Source organism: Pholis gunnellus (assembly GCF_910591455.1).
Source record: "Pholis gunnellus genome assembly, chromosome: 16".
In the NCBI taxonomy this organism is placed as follows: Eukaryota; Metazoa; Chordata; class Actinopteri; order Perciformes; family Pholidae; genus Pholis; species Pholis gunnellus.
Window position 1 is genome coordinate 21,968,265 of NC_136543.1, and position 18,047 is coordinate 21,986,311.

The 18,047-nt window shown below is 41.0% G+C and overlaps 1 protein-coding gene across 1 annotated transcript; it reads right to left on the reverse strand.

Annotated features, from left to right (window-relative positions):
- Positions 1 to 3,127: 3,127 nt before the first annotated feature.
- Positions 3,128 to 8,428, reverse strand: vps45 (vacuolar protein sorting 45 homolog). Its single transcript, XM_079175901.1, has 15 exons — positions 8,192 to 8,428; positions 7,617 to 7,751; positions 7,467 to 7,527; positions 7,128 to 7,207; positions 6,770 to 6,838; positions 6,564 to 6,701; positions 6,378 to 6,488; positions 5,994 to 6,128; positions 5,770 to 5,883; positions 5,499 to 5,666; positions 4,892 to 5,050; positions 4,343 to 4,450; positions 3,927 to 4,048; positions 3,530 to 3,661; positions 3,128 to 3,339 (listed from the first exon to the last, which is right to left on the reverse strand). The coding sequence occupies exons 1-15, from the start codon at positions 8,282 to 8,284 to the stop codon at positions 3,258 to 3,260; spliced, it is 1,707 nt and encodes a 568-aa protein (XP_079032027.1). The 5' UTR covers positions 8,285 to 8,428; the 3' UTR covers positions 3,128 to 3,257.
- Positions 8,429 to 18,047: the final 9,619 nt, after the last annotated feature.

Consider the following 18,047-nt stretch of genomic DNA (forward strand, 5'->3'; position numbering starts at 1 on the left):
CCTCCCGCCGCTCCGGGGCTCAGCGGACGATCACACCTCCGGGAGGAGGTTCGTCCCGGGTCCGGTAGCTCGGTGCCCGGGTCCGGTAGCTCGGTGCCCGGTAGATCCTGGTGTCGGTGAATCCGTTAGTCCGTCCGGTTCCTCCTCAGATCCGCGTCTGTTGTCTGAACCGAGGCAGCATCCTCCCCGCGTGTGTGTGTGTGTGTGTGTGTGTGTGTGTGTGTGTGTGAGTGCGCGCGCTCGTGCAGGCAGATGCTCTCGCTCTCAACACACGTGAACGAGCTCGGACACGCGGACGCGCACGGTAGCCTACATTCCAGTGAAAGGAGCAGACACCGCCATCTAGCGACACACACACACACACACACACACACACACACACACACACACACACACACACACACACACACACACACACACACACACCTTAAACAAAGAACCAACCCTTCACAGCGTTATTGATCATTATATGTGTAGAAACATCTTTTCATCGCTTTAAAACATGAACAAGTTGTTTTAAAGACGTTTAACAGACTAAATGTTCCTTTATTCAGTGAGATTCACTCACTGAATCTTTATATTCAGTGAGTGAATCTTTATATTCAGTGAGTGAATCTTTATATTCAGTGAGTGAATCTTTATATTCAGTGAGTGAATCTTTATATTCAGTGAGTGAATCTTTATATTCAGTGAGTGAATCTTTATATTTAGTGAGTGAATCTTTATATTCAGTGAGTGAATCTTTATATTCAGTGAGTGAATCTTTATATTCAGTGAGTGAATCTTTATATTTAGTGAGTGAATCTTTATATTCAGTGAGTGAATCTTTATATTCAGTGAGTGAATCTTTATATTCAGTGAGTGAATCTTTATATTCAGTGAGTGAATCTTTATATTCAGTGAGTGAATCTTTATATTCAGTGAGTGAATCTTTATATTCAGTGAGTGAATCTTTATATTCAGTGAGTGAATCTTTATATTCAGTGAGTGAATCTTTATATTCAGTGAGTGAATCTTTATATTCAGTGAGTGAATCTTTATATTCAGTGAGTGAATCTTTATATTTAGTGAGTGAATCTTTATATTTAGTGAGTGAATCTTTATATTTAGTGAGTGAATCTTTATATTCAGTGAGTGAATCTTTATATTTAGTGAGTGAATCTTTATATTTAGTGAGTGAATCTTTATATTCAGTGAGTGAATCTTTATATTTAGTTTTAAAGACTTTAACATTGTTTCAAACACTCAACATGTTCCGACATTTAAACTGTAAAGATTTAACGGCTTCATTTCATCTGAAGGTTTCAAACAGTTCGTTGGCGAACAGACGAGCTCGTCCGTCTTAGAGACGATGAAGGCCGTCACTCAGAGGTCACTCAGAGGTCACTCAGAGGTCACTCAGAGGTCACTGATGAAACACCTCGTATTTAAAGAAGCCGATTCATCTTTAGAAGCTTTAGAAACAGGAAGTCTTAAAAATCTACATGTGAGTAAATATTTTCAGTCAAATCAAATCGTTGATGTTCAGCCTTTGTTTCTTTAACAGGTTTAATACTTGACTTTGTATGAAGGTCATGAAGTAGTTTATGAACATGAGTTCATAGATGATTACGGTCCTCATCGTGGAGGTCAGCTCATCGCGGTGACGCTCGTCGTCTTTTTGATTCTTCAGTTCATTTTCATACGTCGGGTCTTTTAGAGAATAAAGTAACAAACAGAACTCACTACGGCGCCGAGCACGAGTACAAACCAGGAACACGGAGGGAGAGCCTGCAGGTCTGGGATCAGCTGAAACACGTCGGGTCAAAGTCCTGCAGATCACTTTGAATGATCTGAAGCGTCTTCAGGAGGAGGAGTGGATGTGAGTGTGTTTGTGTGAGGAGACGCTTTGAAGGATTTCTCTGCTGCAAAGAACTCTAAAGACTCCAGACCTGCTGACGGACATCTGGATCCTGTGACTCGATTCTTTGATGAGAACCCTCAAACAAAGACGAGAGCTGTAGCTTGATGTGTTCCCTCTAAAGATCAGAGCATCAACAAGTCAAATGAAGAGTTTGAAGGTCCTTCAACAGCTCCGTCATGGGCAACGTAGAATCTATCTGATCCTACATCTGATCCTACATCCAGAGACCTGAGACCAGAGACCTGAGACCAGAGACCAGAGACCAGAGACCAGAGACCAGAGACCAGAGGGGAGAACGGTTCCTGACGTCGCTGGTGTTCAGACTCAAAGTGTAAATTCACTTTGAGAATTCAACACGTGAACTCTGTGTTCTCCAACATTTAGGACTTTCAAATCACTCAAGTCTTGCAAAACACATCCACGTGGGCGACTGTGGCGAAGCGGAGAGCAGGGCCGTCTTTCAACCGGTGGGTCGATCCCCGGCTCAGACTCCACTAGTCGCGTGTTGACGTGTCCTTGAGCAACACTTCACCCCAAAACTGCTCCTGAAGCTGAGCCTACGGTGGAGAACTGATATAATCTGAATTGTGAGTTGCTTTGGATAAACGCGTCGGCTGGATGACTGTAATGTCCCTCGAGTGCTGAAATGAGATGAGAGCAGCTGATGGTGAACTGATGTCAGGAGCTCGAGCGTGAAGACGTCTGAGCCGTTCCACCGACCAGAGAACCTCAGACCGCTTCAGATGATTCAGTCGAGAGCAAGGCTGCAGAAATAATACTCAATAATCCTCAATAATACTCCTAAATACTCCTAAATACTCCTAAATACGCAATAATACTCAATAATACTCCTAAATACTCCTAAATACGCAATAATCCTCAATAATACTCCTAAATACTCCTAAATACGCAATAATACTCAATAATACTCCTAAATACTCCTAAATACTCAATAATCCTCAATAATACTCCTAAATACTCCTAAATACGCAATAATACTCAATAATACTCCTAAATACTCCTAAATACTCAATAATCCTCAATAATACTCCTAAATACGCAATAATACTCCTAAATACTCCTAAATACTCAATAATCCTCAATAATACTCCTAAATACTCCTAAATACTCAATAATCCTCAATAATACTCCTAAATACTCCTAAATACTCAATAATACTCAATAATACTCCTAAATACTCAATAATACTCAATAATCCTCAGGTGATGAACACATATCTTTTATTTTAACGTCACACATTCAGTCAGTTGAACGTGAACCTCTGACTGAAGGAGGTTTAAACACAAACACAGAAGAAGAGGAATGTTGTTGTTGTTGATGTTTCGTTTGTTGATCAGCGCCGGTTGCCAGGGCGACTGCTTCCTTGCGCTCTGTCGCCGCTGTGACTCGCCGTCGACATCACTTCCTCCAGGAAGCTGAGGGAGGAGTCAACACATTAATAATGATAATAATAATAACCAGAGCTTCATTCAGAACATGTGTGTGTCTCTGTGTGTGTGTGTGTCTCTGTGTGTGTGTGTGTCTCTGTCTGTGTGTGTGTCTCTGTGTGTGTGTGTGTCTCTGTGTGTGTCTCTCTGTGTGTGTGTGTGTGTGTGTGTGCGTCACCTCTTGGTGTTGTGGATGCTGCTTCCTCCCAGGACGATGCGGACTCCTGGTGTGCTGCGGTTCAGGTTGTAGACGGTCAGAGCTTCTTCATACGTGGCTCCACCAATCAGAAACACCATGATGTCCTGAGGCCTGTAACACACACACACACACACACACACACACACACACACACACACACACACACACACACACACACACACACACACACACACACACACACACACACAGACAGAGACACACACACACACACACACACACTTTATACCTGTCTGCAGAACGTTTAATCACACCCACCATGATTTGATTGGTTAAACTGTTGGATTTGGTTGAGACCAGGAGACAACCTTCAGTGTGTGTGTGTGTGTGTGTGTGTGTGTGTGTGTGTGTGTGTTACCTGTCTCTCAGGCTGCTGGCCCCTAGGTAAGGGAACTGACTGTCCTTCAGTCGACCTTTGATCAGCTGATCCAGAGTATCGTGAATCAGAGGCTGATGCTGAGTGTACACATTCTCTACACCCTGAACACACACACACACACACACACACACACACACACACACACACACACACACACACACACATTATAATGATAGAAAAGATATTTAAAAACAAAACAAAAAGTGTTTTTAAAATGACATCAATCACAAATAAACTGTTTGAAAGAAAATTAATATTAACAGTATTTACATGAAAAATATTGAAGTAAATGTTCTTAATATATGTTGTTCAACATTAAATATATAAAGAGATGAAGAATAAGAAACTATTTTCTGAATAAAAGGGAGTGTGTGTGTGTGTGTGTGTGTGTGTACCTTGAGGCCTTTGAAGAACTGTTTGGTGATGGCGACGGCGTCTGTCGGCGTGACGAGGTCACTTCCTCTGACTCTCTTCCCGCCGTACTCCACCACTGACTTCACCATCTGAGACACACACACACACACACACACACACACACACACACACACACACACACACACACACACACACACACACACACACACACACACACACACACACACCTTACTTAGTCAATGAATAATGTGAACAACTTTAAATGTAACTTCTGTGAATCAACTGTAATGTGGCACATTCCTTTTTTTAAAACCAGGTATGAACCGTCTCAGAACCAGAAAATATGAATAAACCGGCCTAAAGCGTGCCAGAACATCAACATTAAAACTTATGCAGATGATGCAGTAATACTCATGTTCAGACTAAATCTCGTCTCTCCAGTTTTTAGTCGCTGGAATATAAAAGAGGAGCCATGTTCTTGTTTTTGTCTGTATGATTTGTGTTGTTTTGTCTTGATCTCAGCGTCCAATCAGAGCCCCCGGTGTGTGTTTTAGCGATGATGTCGTTACCCTGCGGTGCCGCTCGGACACGCCTCTCCGGCTCAACTCGTCCATCAGAGCCGGCAGGACGCTGCTGCTGTGGCGCTCGTATCTCAGAGCGTAGAGCATCACGAGGCGCACGGCGTCCAACTCCGACAGACGAGGGTTCTGCAGCAGCCGGCGAACGCTCTGAGACAAACGGGACGGACGAGAGACGTTAAAGACAAGAGATTTTATTTAGTTTATATCGTAAATAAATATAAAAGGCAACTGATAAAGAACAAGAACTTTCAGTACAAAAAAAACCAAATAAATCAGTCTGACACCAGGTCTGACACCAGGTCTGACACCAGGTCTGAAACCAGGTCTGACACCAAGTCTGACACCAAGTCTGACATCAGGTCTGAAACCAGGTCTGAAACCAGGTCTGACACCAGGTCTGACACCAGGTCTGACACCAGGTCTGACACCAGGTCTGACACCAGGTCTGAAACCAGGTCTGACACCAGGTCTGACACCAGGTCTGAAACCAGGTCTGACACCAGGTCTGACACCAGGTCTGAAACCAGGTCTGACACCAGGTCTGACACCAGGTCTGACACCAGGTCTGACACCAGTAGACCAGTAGACCAGGTACCTGCTGGGCGTTGGAGTGGTCGTTCTGACAGGACAGCTCCTGCTCCACCTCCGACACCTCCATCAGCTGACGCTCAGACACCAGTCGGGACAGCTCCCCCACCACCGTCACATGTTTGGACACGGTGCCGGACATCTTCTTAAACTGGGGGTAGTTATCTACAAAGGCCTGCAGACAGACAGGCAGAGAGAGACAGACAGGTGATGCACTCTGAGGACACAGAACATGTCTGGGGATTTCAACCAGCAACTCTGTCTCTCAGCTGTCTGACCTTCATATCAGTGATGGACTCCAGCTTCTGTTGTTCTTTCGGTTTCTTCTTCTGGAAATCTTCCATCAGGTTTTTAATGTTGGTGCCGATTTCTCCGAAGTTCAGGTACAAGTTCTACACACACACACACACACACACTAGTTTAATCAATAATAACACACGATCACATATTGATAGTATTGATTGATGATCGGGACGTTCTCAGTGTTCTCCGTCAGACTCACGTTGGCGTAGAACTCATCGTTCTCCGCAGACAGAACTACCTCCTTCAGGTCTTTGCTGATCCCCGGAACCCTGGAGAGGTCGATCCTGTTGTTGTTGAGACCGAGCAGCTCGTGGACCATCGCCTGGTAGGTCCACTGAGAGAGCACACACAGTACACACATAGTACACACATGTACTGCTGCTACAATGTTAGCTTAGCTTAGCACCGATCAAACCATTCAGAAAACAAGTATTCTAAAAGTTGTTTGTTTGACGTCTTGTTGATAGAACTAACAAAACATGATTTCAGACTTTTTACTAATCTGCATCATTGTGTCGTTATTTCATCGCTCGTGTTATAGAACCCGGTGATGTCACGGCGACGGCGCGCTGCCATTGGTCACCTGGTTGAGCAGCGGCGTGATGGCGTCATCGCTGCGGTCCAGGATCAGCAGCAGAGGAGGAACTTCTGTCTTCCTGAAGTCAAACAGCTCGTACTCCTTCGTGATGATTTGCTGACGGACAAGAAGAAGAAGTTTAGTCAGAGTTTAAGAGGTTAAACGTAAACAGACGAGAGTCGACATTGAAACCTTGACGCTCTCGGCGAGGCGTTTGGACATGTCTGAGGACAGCTGGTATCGGATCATCGGACATTTCTTCAGAGCGAGCAGGACGGAGGTCAGACCCTGAGTACACCGGGACAACATGGAGGGCTCCCAGCTCCGCCCCTAAAGGTACAAATACATCAATATATACATTGTATATATATATTTAAAGAGACAGAACAGTTTCTCACCCTGGCGACTCCCTGCAGGTTGAGGGAGAACAGGTGAGGATTCACAGCGATGAAGTCTCCATAAAACTCCTGCAGAGAGAGACACACACACACACACACACACACACACACACACACACACACACACACACACACACACACACACACACACACACACACACACACACACACACACACACACACACACGTTTAACTCCATAGCATCCTTAATATTTTTGATAATCAATTGTTTGTGTTTATTTTGCTGTAGAAGGAACAGAGACGCCCCCTGCTGGTGAGGAACTACAGGTGTGTGTGTGTGTGAGTGTGTGTGTGTGTGTGTGGTGCTGCTGGACTACAGGTGGGACCTGGGACTCACCTGGACCTCAGCCACCACTTCCTGTTCATCAGCCTCAGCCAGAGCTTTGATCTCACTCTTACTGATCACGTTGCTGAAGTCTGAAACACAAAATAAATCATTAAATATCATATTTAAACACCACGACAGCTGCAGCAGAACACTTGTTTTATTCAGCTTATATTTGTTTACATTGAATCAAATATTCTGCAGGCAAAGTATGCAGAAGTATTTATTATCAGCTGCTGTTTACAGTGAACTCATAAATATGAAGATCTGTGATGAATGTGAGACTGAAGGTTCTCAGTGCAGTTCTGTGATTTCAGGACTTTATTGTGGAACCTTCAGTGTTTATCTTACAGATGAAGTACACGCTGTACTTTGGTCTCCGCAGCTCCTGGATCAGATGTTCCACGTTCTCCTGCAGAAACACACACAAACACTCACTTCCTGTTACCATCATCATCATCATCACCATCATCATCATCGTGTCAGAAGAGGAAGAGGAACCTTGGTGGGTCTCAGGAAGCAGATGGCCTTCAGGTGCTTCATGTTGTCTCTGTTCTGAGAGTCGATGCGTTCGAACAAGTAAACTTCCTTCTGGAGGATTTCTGACTGAGTGTAGACCACACTGACTATACTGGTCTGAGGACACACACACACACACACACACACACACCAATATATTATTATTCAACCAACTTCTCTTTGTAATTGTTTTTTTTTATAGTTGCTTTGAGTCGCTTGAAACTACATCTCAGAGGTAAATATTGTACTTTTTACTACATTTTTCACAGTGTATAATAGTACTTTTACTGCAGTAAAGTATCTAAATACTTGTTCCGCTAATGACTACATAAACTCAGTAGTACTAGATGTACACAGAAGAACTACATAAACACAGTAGATTTACATAAACAAAGTATAACTACATAAACACAGTAGTACTACATGTCCTCAGTAGTACAACATGTACACAGCAGAAGTACATAACTAGCTAACTACAGAATGAGTACATATACATATACATGTGTATATATACAGTATACACACATGTATATATACAGTATATATACATATCTCACCGTCTCTCTGTCCATCAGTAGAACCTTCATTCCCGGCCCGCTGTTCTCGATCATCTTGGAGACGTACTGCTTCACCGCGAGCGTCACGTTCATGATGGCGACGCGAGAGTAAACAACAACAACAACAACAACAGCAGCAGCAGCAGCAGCTGTGTGCAGTCTGTTACAGTCTGTTGACGGTTTTTCTCACAAATATCAGCTGAGCTGCTGCTCTGCTGCGACAACAACACTGCAGAGAGCTCACTTCCGGGTTGTGACGTCTTTACGTCGCACGCAAAGTTCATGCGCACTGACGTATCCAGCGTCGACTCTTTTGCTGTTTATGTGTAAAAGGGTTTTATCAGCTAAATGTACCTACAATATAATATACAAAGTAAAAGTACTCATTATAGGACAATGGATGTATTATATTTATTATTTATTAATTCATTATTATTATTATTGATGCATAAACAGCATTGTTAATGAGCTGGTTTTAAACTTTATATTTTCTGGTGGGTAGTTTAACCTACAACAAATTATTTAGTTTCATAAGATGTATTATTTCTACTAACTATTAAAACGTATTATCGAAAGGAAGTATTAGCAATCATGTCAAATAAAAGTACATTTCCCTCCGAAATGTAGTGAAATATAAGTATAAGTACAAATACCTCAGAATTATATTGAGTACAGTACGAGTAGATGTACTTTAATGTATTCCAGCACTGACTATATGTCGTAATGTACAGTATATTACATGTCTATACTAAATTATAAATACAAATGAAATGAGGTCATTATTAATAAAAACCTTCTGAGCCGAGTGATCGTTCTGAATGTTTAGAGAACAGATGTTTATAATATAATAATATTCAACATATTAGCATAAAGATTGTCTGTTAAATACATAAATATATGATTAGACAGAGAACGAGCATCATTTATCTTTATTTTAAACAGAAATGAATGCCTTTAAAACGTCTGTTTAATAAGTGAGAGCTACATTAAATACCTGCGCAGGTAAAGTTGTTGTTGTCTAATAAACACACAAGTACTGTTCTTAAGTATAATTTTGTGGTACTTTACCATATTTTTCCATGTTCTGCTACTTCTCACAGGTAAATACTTTATTTATTTTACTGCTCCACATTTATCTGACAGTTTAGTAACTTTACAAATTAATTAAAACAAAATATAAATGTGTTATTATAGATTAAAGTTTCAGCAGTATATCAAGTTATTAAAATGAGCTCCACACATCTTCAATACTTATAATAAAATAATACACATTAGTCTTCATAATGAGAGATGTATGTACTTTAAGTATATTTGGATGATGAAATATTATTTGATTTTTATTTGATTTTCAATGACTTACTGGTAACAGAGTATTTGTACTATATAATATAATATATTAATATATATATATAATAATATAATATATATGTGTGTACTACTAACATTACTTTAACCTGAGTAAACATCTGATTACTATTTATTTATTTTGATGTGACAATAATTAAATGTCGTAATTAAATAAAGTTTATATGTGAACACTTTCAACGATTTGATGCTAGCTAGTTGGTTAGCTAGCAAGCACGTGACTGCATATTGAATGCTAACCGTGTGTTTCTAGATAAACGTGATAAACTTCCGCTGACAAACATCTCTTGAAGGTTGTGTTTATAATTATTGACGTTAAAATGCTAAATGTAACGATCGGTTGTCACTTTGGAGGCTAAAAGCTAAAGCTAGCAGTGAGCTAGCTTATTGTTAAATTTCACCTCTAAGTAGCATTAGAAGCTAATCACTGGTATAAGTTAGCAACGCTGTAGCTGCCTGTTGACGTTAATATACTTTAATAGTAGTTTACGTCCAATTTTAACGAGGTGATCGTAGTTTTATGACGTAATTAATCCACTAAAGTGAGCTAATGTTAGAAGAAAAGCTAAATGATGACGTTAGCTGCTAAGAAACCCCAAATGTGTTGACGTGATTTTTAACGATTTTTAACCGAGTAGTCGGAATATTTACGCTGTCGTGTAAACGTTTGAATCACATTTAGTGAGCGAACAACGTTAAATCGCTTTAAATAAACCAAGTTCTGTTAGCATGCTAATCACCGTTAGCATGCGGACGTTAGGTTACATTCACCATTAAGGCTCCGCTGGATTACGTTTGATGACGTTTATACGAAGACGAACTCGTCTTCTACGTTTGTCCTCTTAAACACGGGGGTGAATTTAATTATAAATAATCAATAAAAATATTATGAACGTTTTTGCAGATATCCCTCCGCCTTCGTTTCATTACTCCTCTCAGTACGAGGAGCCGAGGGGCGGAGGGATACAGTCACAGAAAATAGACCCAAACGGTGCTCGGTGCCCAACTAACAGCTAACATTATCCAGCACATGAAGATCACTCACATTCACTCATTATTCGGAGAAACACGCCGTTTTTAACTGCAGTTTTCTCGGAATAAGTATTTATTTGACATATAAAAAGTCCGGAGAAGGTAAGCAGACGTCCGCTGCGCTCTTTTAAGCCGATATCACAGTTAATGAAGTCACTAAGTAGCTGCTAGGCTAGCTGTTAGCTTGTTAGCAGTGGTGGCTAGCTGCTGCTGTGTGCAGCAGGAACATCACTGCACTAAAATACAAGACTCACAGTTCGTTTATAACGTGTAAAGTGAAGATAAGTAGACACAAAGTGAGTGACAAGTCAGTGATTTTCTGCTTTTAGCATGCTATGCAGCTACTATGTGTTTTAATTATCTTTTAGCTATGCAGCTACTATGTGTTTTAATTAGCTTTTAGCTTGCTAGCTTAGCTTGCTAACTGACTGATCTAACACTTTCAGAGAGTGTGGCTTCTTCTTATGTTCTTGGTCAGTTAACATGTTAACCTCGTGAGAACTACTTTAAACCACATTAGTTATTATCTATTGTTTTATTTAAATTTTATTTTTGTAAAAAATTGAAGTAGAATATTAGTTGAATTCCCATTATGTTATAGTTAACAGAGCTAACTTTGAGCTAACAGGATGCGAGTACAGGCTAAAGATAAACGTGTTGATTAAATAATGTTAAGGCTGTTTGTATATTATAATGTATAATATGATTAAATGTTAAATTAACCTTTAGAGGGGAGTTTGGTTGTTACTGTAGCACAAATAAATAATAAGAAATAAATCAAAAAGAGGTGTATAAAACTAAAATCAGAATAGAATAAGCGAGGTAAAGTAATTAGTTTATGTTATATTACTAATATAAAAGTACTCACTGTCCGTCTGTGTGAATATAGAGATGTAATACAAGTATGATATTGAGTATTATGTGTAACGTATTAACATGATGTGCTGGATATAAGATGTAATGTATTCTAACAATATTAATTATAGTACAGCAATAAAACATAGAGTACAAATATGAACTATTACCAGTATATGTGGCGTATAGTTAAGAGTGATTTATGTACTAAAAGAGACTTTCTTTTAAAGGAATCAAGATATTATTATTTAATATTAGTTATATATTCGGTGTTAGCTCTCCGGCCATAACTTTAAATCACATTTTAGATCATTAATAGTTAGATAGTTTCAACGTCTGTACGGTTATCTGACAACAAAAATTTACACAACGCAGTCTGTGAGCTGAAGAACCAGAGTCCTGTAGAAGACCAGAACCAGAGTCCTGTAGAACAGAACCAGAATCCTGTAGAACAGAACCAGAGTCCTGTAGAACAGAACCAGACTCTTCTCCAGCTGTTAGCAGCTTTAGCTCTGAACGCTAATTCATGAAACACATTCAACCAAAATGTTTTTGTCTTTAAAAACCAAACTATTATATGTATGAATGATTACCATACATAACAAGTAGATGTTTACATCATGGATCCGGTGTTACCGATCACACACACACATATATATATATATATATATATATACATATATATATATATATATATATATATATATGTATGTATACAGTATATTTATATATGTATGTATATATACGGTATATATATATATATATATGTGTGTGTATTTGTTTGTGAGTGTCAGTATAAAGTCGTGTTCACTGAATGTAAACATGACTCAGCGCTGTAAACGTGACTCAGCGCTGCTCTTTGGTCGTTTGATTCACATCCTCAGTGAGACGTGAAGAAGACAGACGTCAAGTGTTTATGTTTCATATAGTTTAATATTTAATGAAGTTAATGACTGAAGTCATTGAACCGTTCAGTGAGACAGGTGAGTCCTCTCTGCAGGTGATGGAGGAGCGAGGAGGAGGAGGAGGAGGAGACCTGCTGATGTTCTGTGATGAAGACGAGCAGCAGAGAGACGAAGAGGAGGAAGAGGAGGAACATGATGAAGGTGAACAAACCTGCTGGATCAGTTGTTTACATGCGCACCAGTATTCTACTGAGTTCATTTAATATTACTCTATTTTATTGTATATATTGTGCATTTTTATATTTAGTATTTTCATTGCTTTACTTGAACCTATAAATGCTGCTGGAGCAAGAAGTGTCCCAACAGGGTGAATAACATACCTTCTAATGGAATGTCATCTACTAATATTCAAAATATATATATTTATATATTTATATTAGTGCTGGGCAACGATTAAAATCTTTAATCGCATGATTTTTTTCTTTGTTATGTTAAAGTTCAGCAATGAATCTAAAGTAGTGATCACTTGTATGTTAAAGAGCTGCTCTATGAACTACAGCTCAACAGGTCTTTAGCTTCTCTGAACGTCTCCCACGCGCTGCAGCCACGTAGTCTGAAGACTTCCTCCACCGCTGCCTGTGAGCAAGGCACTTTCAAAATAATCATTTTAAAAAACTGCGTTAACGCGCGATAAAATAACCGTCAGCGTTATTTCATTAATGCGTTAACTTGCCCAGCACTAAAGTATATATATATATATATATATATATATATATGTATCTGTATCTGTATCTGTATATGTATATATATATATATATATATATATATATATATATATATATATATATATTGAATGTATCATTTTCAGATAAAAGCCTGTGATGTGTTGATATTGTTCAGGTAGAGAGACAGACAGGTACACAAAGAAGAAGAGAAAAGTATATTAATGTTGATATGTGATGAGATGTTTCAGCTCTAGATGATGAAGAGGAACCAGAACTCCCACCAGTCCGGATCATCCCCATCCCAGTTCAACCAGTCAGCAGCTGCAGCCCCCCCCCACTCCACAGCACAGCACAGGTAACATGAGAGTACAGCAGCCAATCACATCGCAGCGCTTTAACCACCGTGTGTTTAAACAGAGCGGCGCTGCGTAGTGACGGGTGGATTTTCACAATAAAGCTCCGGCTGCAACTTGACATTTTACGTTTATTTCCCTTTTAATCGATTCATTGTTTAACCTCAACATCTCAGAACTCACGACGACGATTCAAAAAGCAAACAAACTGATGTCGTAAATAATATTGTGTGTGTGTGTGTGTGTGTGTGTGTGTGTGTGTGTGTGTGTGTGTGTGTGTGTGTTCAGTCTTCAGCTGCTCCTCTGGGTTTCAAGGTGAACGGTCGACTCGTGCTGCTGCCTGGAGGTCAGTAGAGAGACAGACGAGATAAACTTTGTGTTCAGTAGATCAAAGAGAAACTATTTAAGAAAATAAAAGCTGAATCAGAAAACCGTTTTTAATCTGATTCTGAGAGTTTAGGTTTGTTACGTTTGGACAGAAACAGGCTAGCTGTCTTTATGCTAAGCTAACGCAGGATGCAGACATGAGAAGAAGAGTCAGTCTGGTCTCCGTGTTGGTCCTGCAGGCGGCGCTGCAGAGCTGAAGCTCAACGCTCATCCTGGAGGTTCAGCCAGCGGGTTCACGACAGTCCAGATCCACAATCCTGCAATCAGACCCACCTGCAGCACCACCGCTGATCCTGAGGGAGACCCCTCCCCCATCATCACAGGTACACACACACACCTGCTGGATCAGGTTCACAGGAGGAGGTGGTGGTCCACACCTCAGACCTGTTCTATGTGGTCCAGACCTCAGACCTGTTCTCTTGTCCCCCTCTGTGGTCCAGATGTGGTCTCAGGTGAAGCAGCTCAGAAGGTTTTGAACGCGGATTTCAGATCCAGCCCCCCGTCCTCTCCGTGGACCCTGACCCTGACCACACCCTGGACCCAGGTGTACCCAGAGACCACCAAGCCGCCCCCCCCCATCAGCAGAAGACCGGCGGCTCCTCACAAGCTGCAGCTCAAAGGTTTGTTACTTCAGTGCTTCGTATTCCCACGTCCCTCAAACACAACACAATACTTCAGCCACTGTTGATGAGATGCTAACCCTCTGGAAGAGGACATGTTTCCTTTAAACTACGTTTATCACAGCCAGAAACTACAAAAACATCATTATCGTAAAGAGTTTCATGTTTCCGACGGTCCTTGAACGCATCGTGTGAAAGGACCGCTTCCGTCAATAAGAGAAAACGAAACGAAGCTTAAGATGGTGATATTAATCTAAAACATTTTATTCTACATGTTCTCATTATACATGTCTCCTCTAATAAAGCGTTCACTTTAACCAGATTAAAAACGTGTGATTAAAGTGTGAAACTATGACGTCATGATTGATTAGTCATGTGACCACAAACCAGAGAAACTTTGACTGAACGTTATTTGTCAAAATGTTTAAAAACACAGAGCCTCATTTTTCTTCCAACATTGTGAACGTTCATGTTGGATATTTAGATTTTATTGTTTTCCAATTTTTGTGAAAATAAATGATCAAAGTAATTCAACTTGTGTTGTTCTTCATAGAGGAACGGGACTTTTATTTTGAAAAGATTAAAACGTGTCAAAACGCACCAAAGTTCATCTGAAACGTTTAGGATTCAAATAAGTTCTGTGAGTTTTGAGTTTAAAGAACTCAAGTTATTGATTTCGTCAAATCCACAACGGTAATATTTATTCCAGATTATTATTATTATTATTATTATTATTACAGCTGCTACAACATGAAGACAAACAAGTCAAAATAGATTTTAATGAACGAGTGCAGAAGTAAAAAGTTATTTTTGTCGTCTGTCTGTCTCCCTTCAGGACCTGTCTCACCTCCCGACTGTCTCGCCTGCAGGTCTCAGTACAAACTCATCACGGAGCTCAGAGGGTTCATGTGTGTAAGTGTTGTGGCCACGCCCCCTTCAGCTGTGACATCACACATCCTGACCCCGCCCCCCCTTCTCTCTAACTCCTCCTCCTCCAGCTGTGCAGCCCTGCCATCGCTCAGAGTCTGAAGAACCTGAAGAAGACGAAGAAGAAACACTTGAGGAGGAGCAGAGACAAGAAGAAGACCTCCAGAGACCCTCAGACCTCCAAGACCTCCAGAGACCCTCAGACCTCCAGCAAGGTATCTAAGACTAGACCGGGACTCCAGAGGACCCACAGACCGTCTGACCACTTCCTGTCGAACCGGTTCCCCAGCCCGCCGGCACCCCCCCCCTCCTGCAGCCCGCAGCGTGACCCGTCCGGACCGTCACCCGACCCCCCCCACGGTAAACTGGTGATCATGGTGGAGGACTTCTACTACGGACGTGACCCGGGACGGAGCTCCAGACCAGACGTGGTGGACCGAAGGTTCACGGGACCGTATCGCTGCATCCACTGTTCTGAGACCCTGAGCAACAACATCAGGTGAGTTCTACACGTATATACATTTATATACAATATATATTCATGTATTTATATATAATTAACAGACTAATGGTTTCAGCTTCACTGCTAAACATGATATTCTATAAACTCTTTATTAGTAGATTATAGAAACTAATAAAAATGGTCTCCGTCCGACAGGTTGATGTCTCACATGAAGCAGCACGTGTCCTCCATGTCTCAGGAGTACGGAGACGATCTGGACTCTCAGTGTCCTCACTGCTTCCGTCACTTCCTGTCTCCATTCAAGCTGCAGTGTCACATAGAGGTCGTCCACAGTCAGTACCAGTCCACAGGTCAGTACCGGTCCACAGTCAGTACCAGTCCACAGGTCAGTACCGGTCCATAGTCAGTACCAGTCGATAGTCAGTACCGGTCCACAGGTCAGTACCAGTCGATAGTCAGTACCACTCCACAGGTCAGTACCAGTCCACAGTCAGTACCACTCCACAGGTCAGTACCAGTCCATAGTCAGTACCAGTCCACAGTCAGTACCATTCCACAGGTCAGTACCAGTCCATAGTCAGTACCAGTACCAGTCGATAGTCAGTACCACTCCACAGGTCAGTACCGGTCCACAGTCAGTACCAGTACCAGTCGATAGTCAGTACCAGTCCATAGTCAGTACCAGTACCAGTCCACAGGTCAGTACCAGTCCACAGTCAGTACCAGTCCACAGGTCAGTGACACACACACACACACACACTAAAGAGGTATTGTAATGTGCTTCCTAGTTAGCGGTGCTGCTAACGTTACTAGTTCTCCTTCTGTTGGTTTAAACACTGATTGGTTGTTTACAATGAAACATGATCAGAGACTAGAAACACAAGTTCTACTGAGTATTGGAGGAGAACCATCGTCAGTAAAACTTTATCTCTAATCAATAGAAGTGTGTGTGTGTGTGTGTGTGTGTGTGTGTGTGTGTGTGTGTGTGTGTGTGTGTGTGTGTGTGTGTGTGTGTGTGTGTGTGTGTGTGTGTGTGTGTGTGTGTGTGTGTGTGTGTGTGTGTGTGTGTGTTTTGTTCTTAACAGCGAAGTGTAAAATCTGTGAGCTGGAGTTCGTCAGTGAAGCAGCTTTTCTGTGGCACATGAAGAGTTCTCACAAACCAGGAGAGATGCCCTACGTCTGCCAGGTGTGTGTGTGTGTCTCTACAGGTGTGTGTGTTTACTGTGTGTGTCTCTACAGGTGTGTGTTTACTGTGTGTGTGTCTCTACAGGTGTGTGTTTACTGTGTGTGTGTCTCTACAGGTGTGTGTATTTACTGTGTGTGTCTCTACAGGTGTGTGTGTTTACTGTGTGTGTGTTTACTGTGTGTGTGTTTACTGTGTGTGTGTTTACTGTGTGTGTCTCTACAGGTGTGTGTTTACTGTGTGTGTCTCTACAGGTGTGTGTTTACTGTGTGTGTCTCTACAGGTGTGTGTTTACTGTGTGTGTCTCTACAGGTGTGTGTTTACTGTGTGTGTCTCTACAGGTGTGTGTTTACTGTGTGTGTCTCTACAGGTGTGTGTTTACTGTGTGTGTCTCTACAGGTGTGTGTTTACTGTGTGTGTCTCTACAGGTGTGTGACTTCAGGTCGTCCTTCTACTCAGACGTCTGGTCTCACTTTCAGCAGATTCACTCTGACACTAAACACCTTCTGTGTCAATACTGTCTGAGAGTGATGCGCAGCAACACCTGCTACCAGCAGCACTTCGCCAGACACCAGGTACTCTATTCATACTCTATTAAACTCTATTCATACTCTATTAAACTCTATTCATACTCTATTAAACTCTATTATACTCTATTCATACTCTATTAAACTATTCATACTCTATTCATACTTTATTAAACTCTATTCATACTCTATTAAATTCTATTCAAACTCTATTCATACTCTATTCATACTCTATTCATACTCTATTAAACTCTATTAAACTCTATTAAACTCTATTCATACTCTATTAAACTCTATTAAACTCTATTCATACTCTATTAAACTCTATTAAACTCTATTCATACTCTATTAAACTCTATTAAACTCTATTCATACTCTATTAAACTCTATTCATACTCTATTAAACTCTATTCATACTCTATTCATACTCTATTAAACTCTATTAAACTCTATTCATACTCTATTAAACTCTATTCATACTCTATTAAACTCTATTAAACTCTATTCATACTCT

Coding starts and splice junctions, on each gene's coding strand:
- vps45 (XM_079175901.1), bottom strand. CDS start 8,284: ATGAACGTGACGCTCGCGGTGAAGCAGTACGTCTCCAAGATGATCGAG. Junction 6,129..6,377: donor TCACGCCGCTGCTCAACCAG/GTGACCAATGGC, acceptor GTGCTCTCTCAG/TGGACCTACCAGGCGATGGT. Junction 3,662..3,926: donor GCCAGCAGCCTGAGAGACAG/GTAACACACACA, acceptor TGTGTGTTACAG/GCCTCAGGACATCATGGTGT.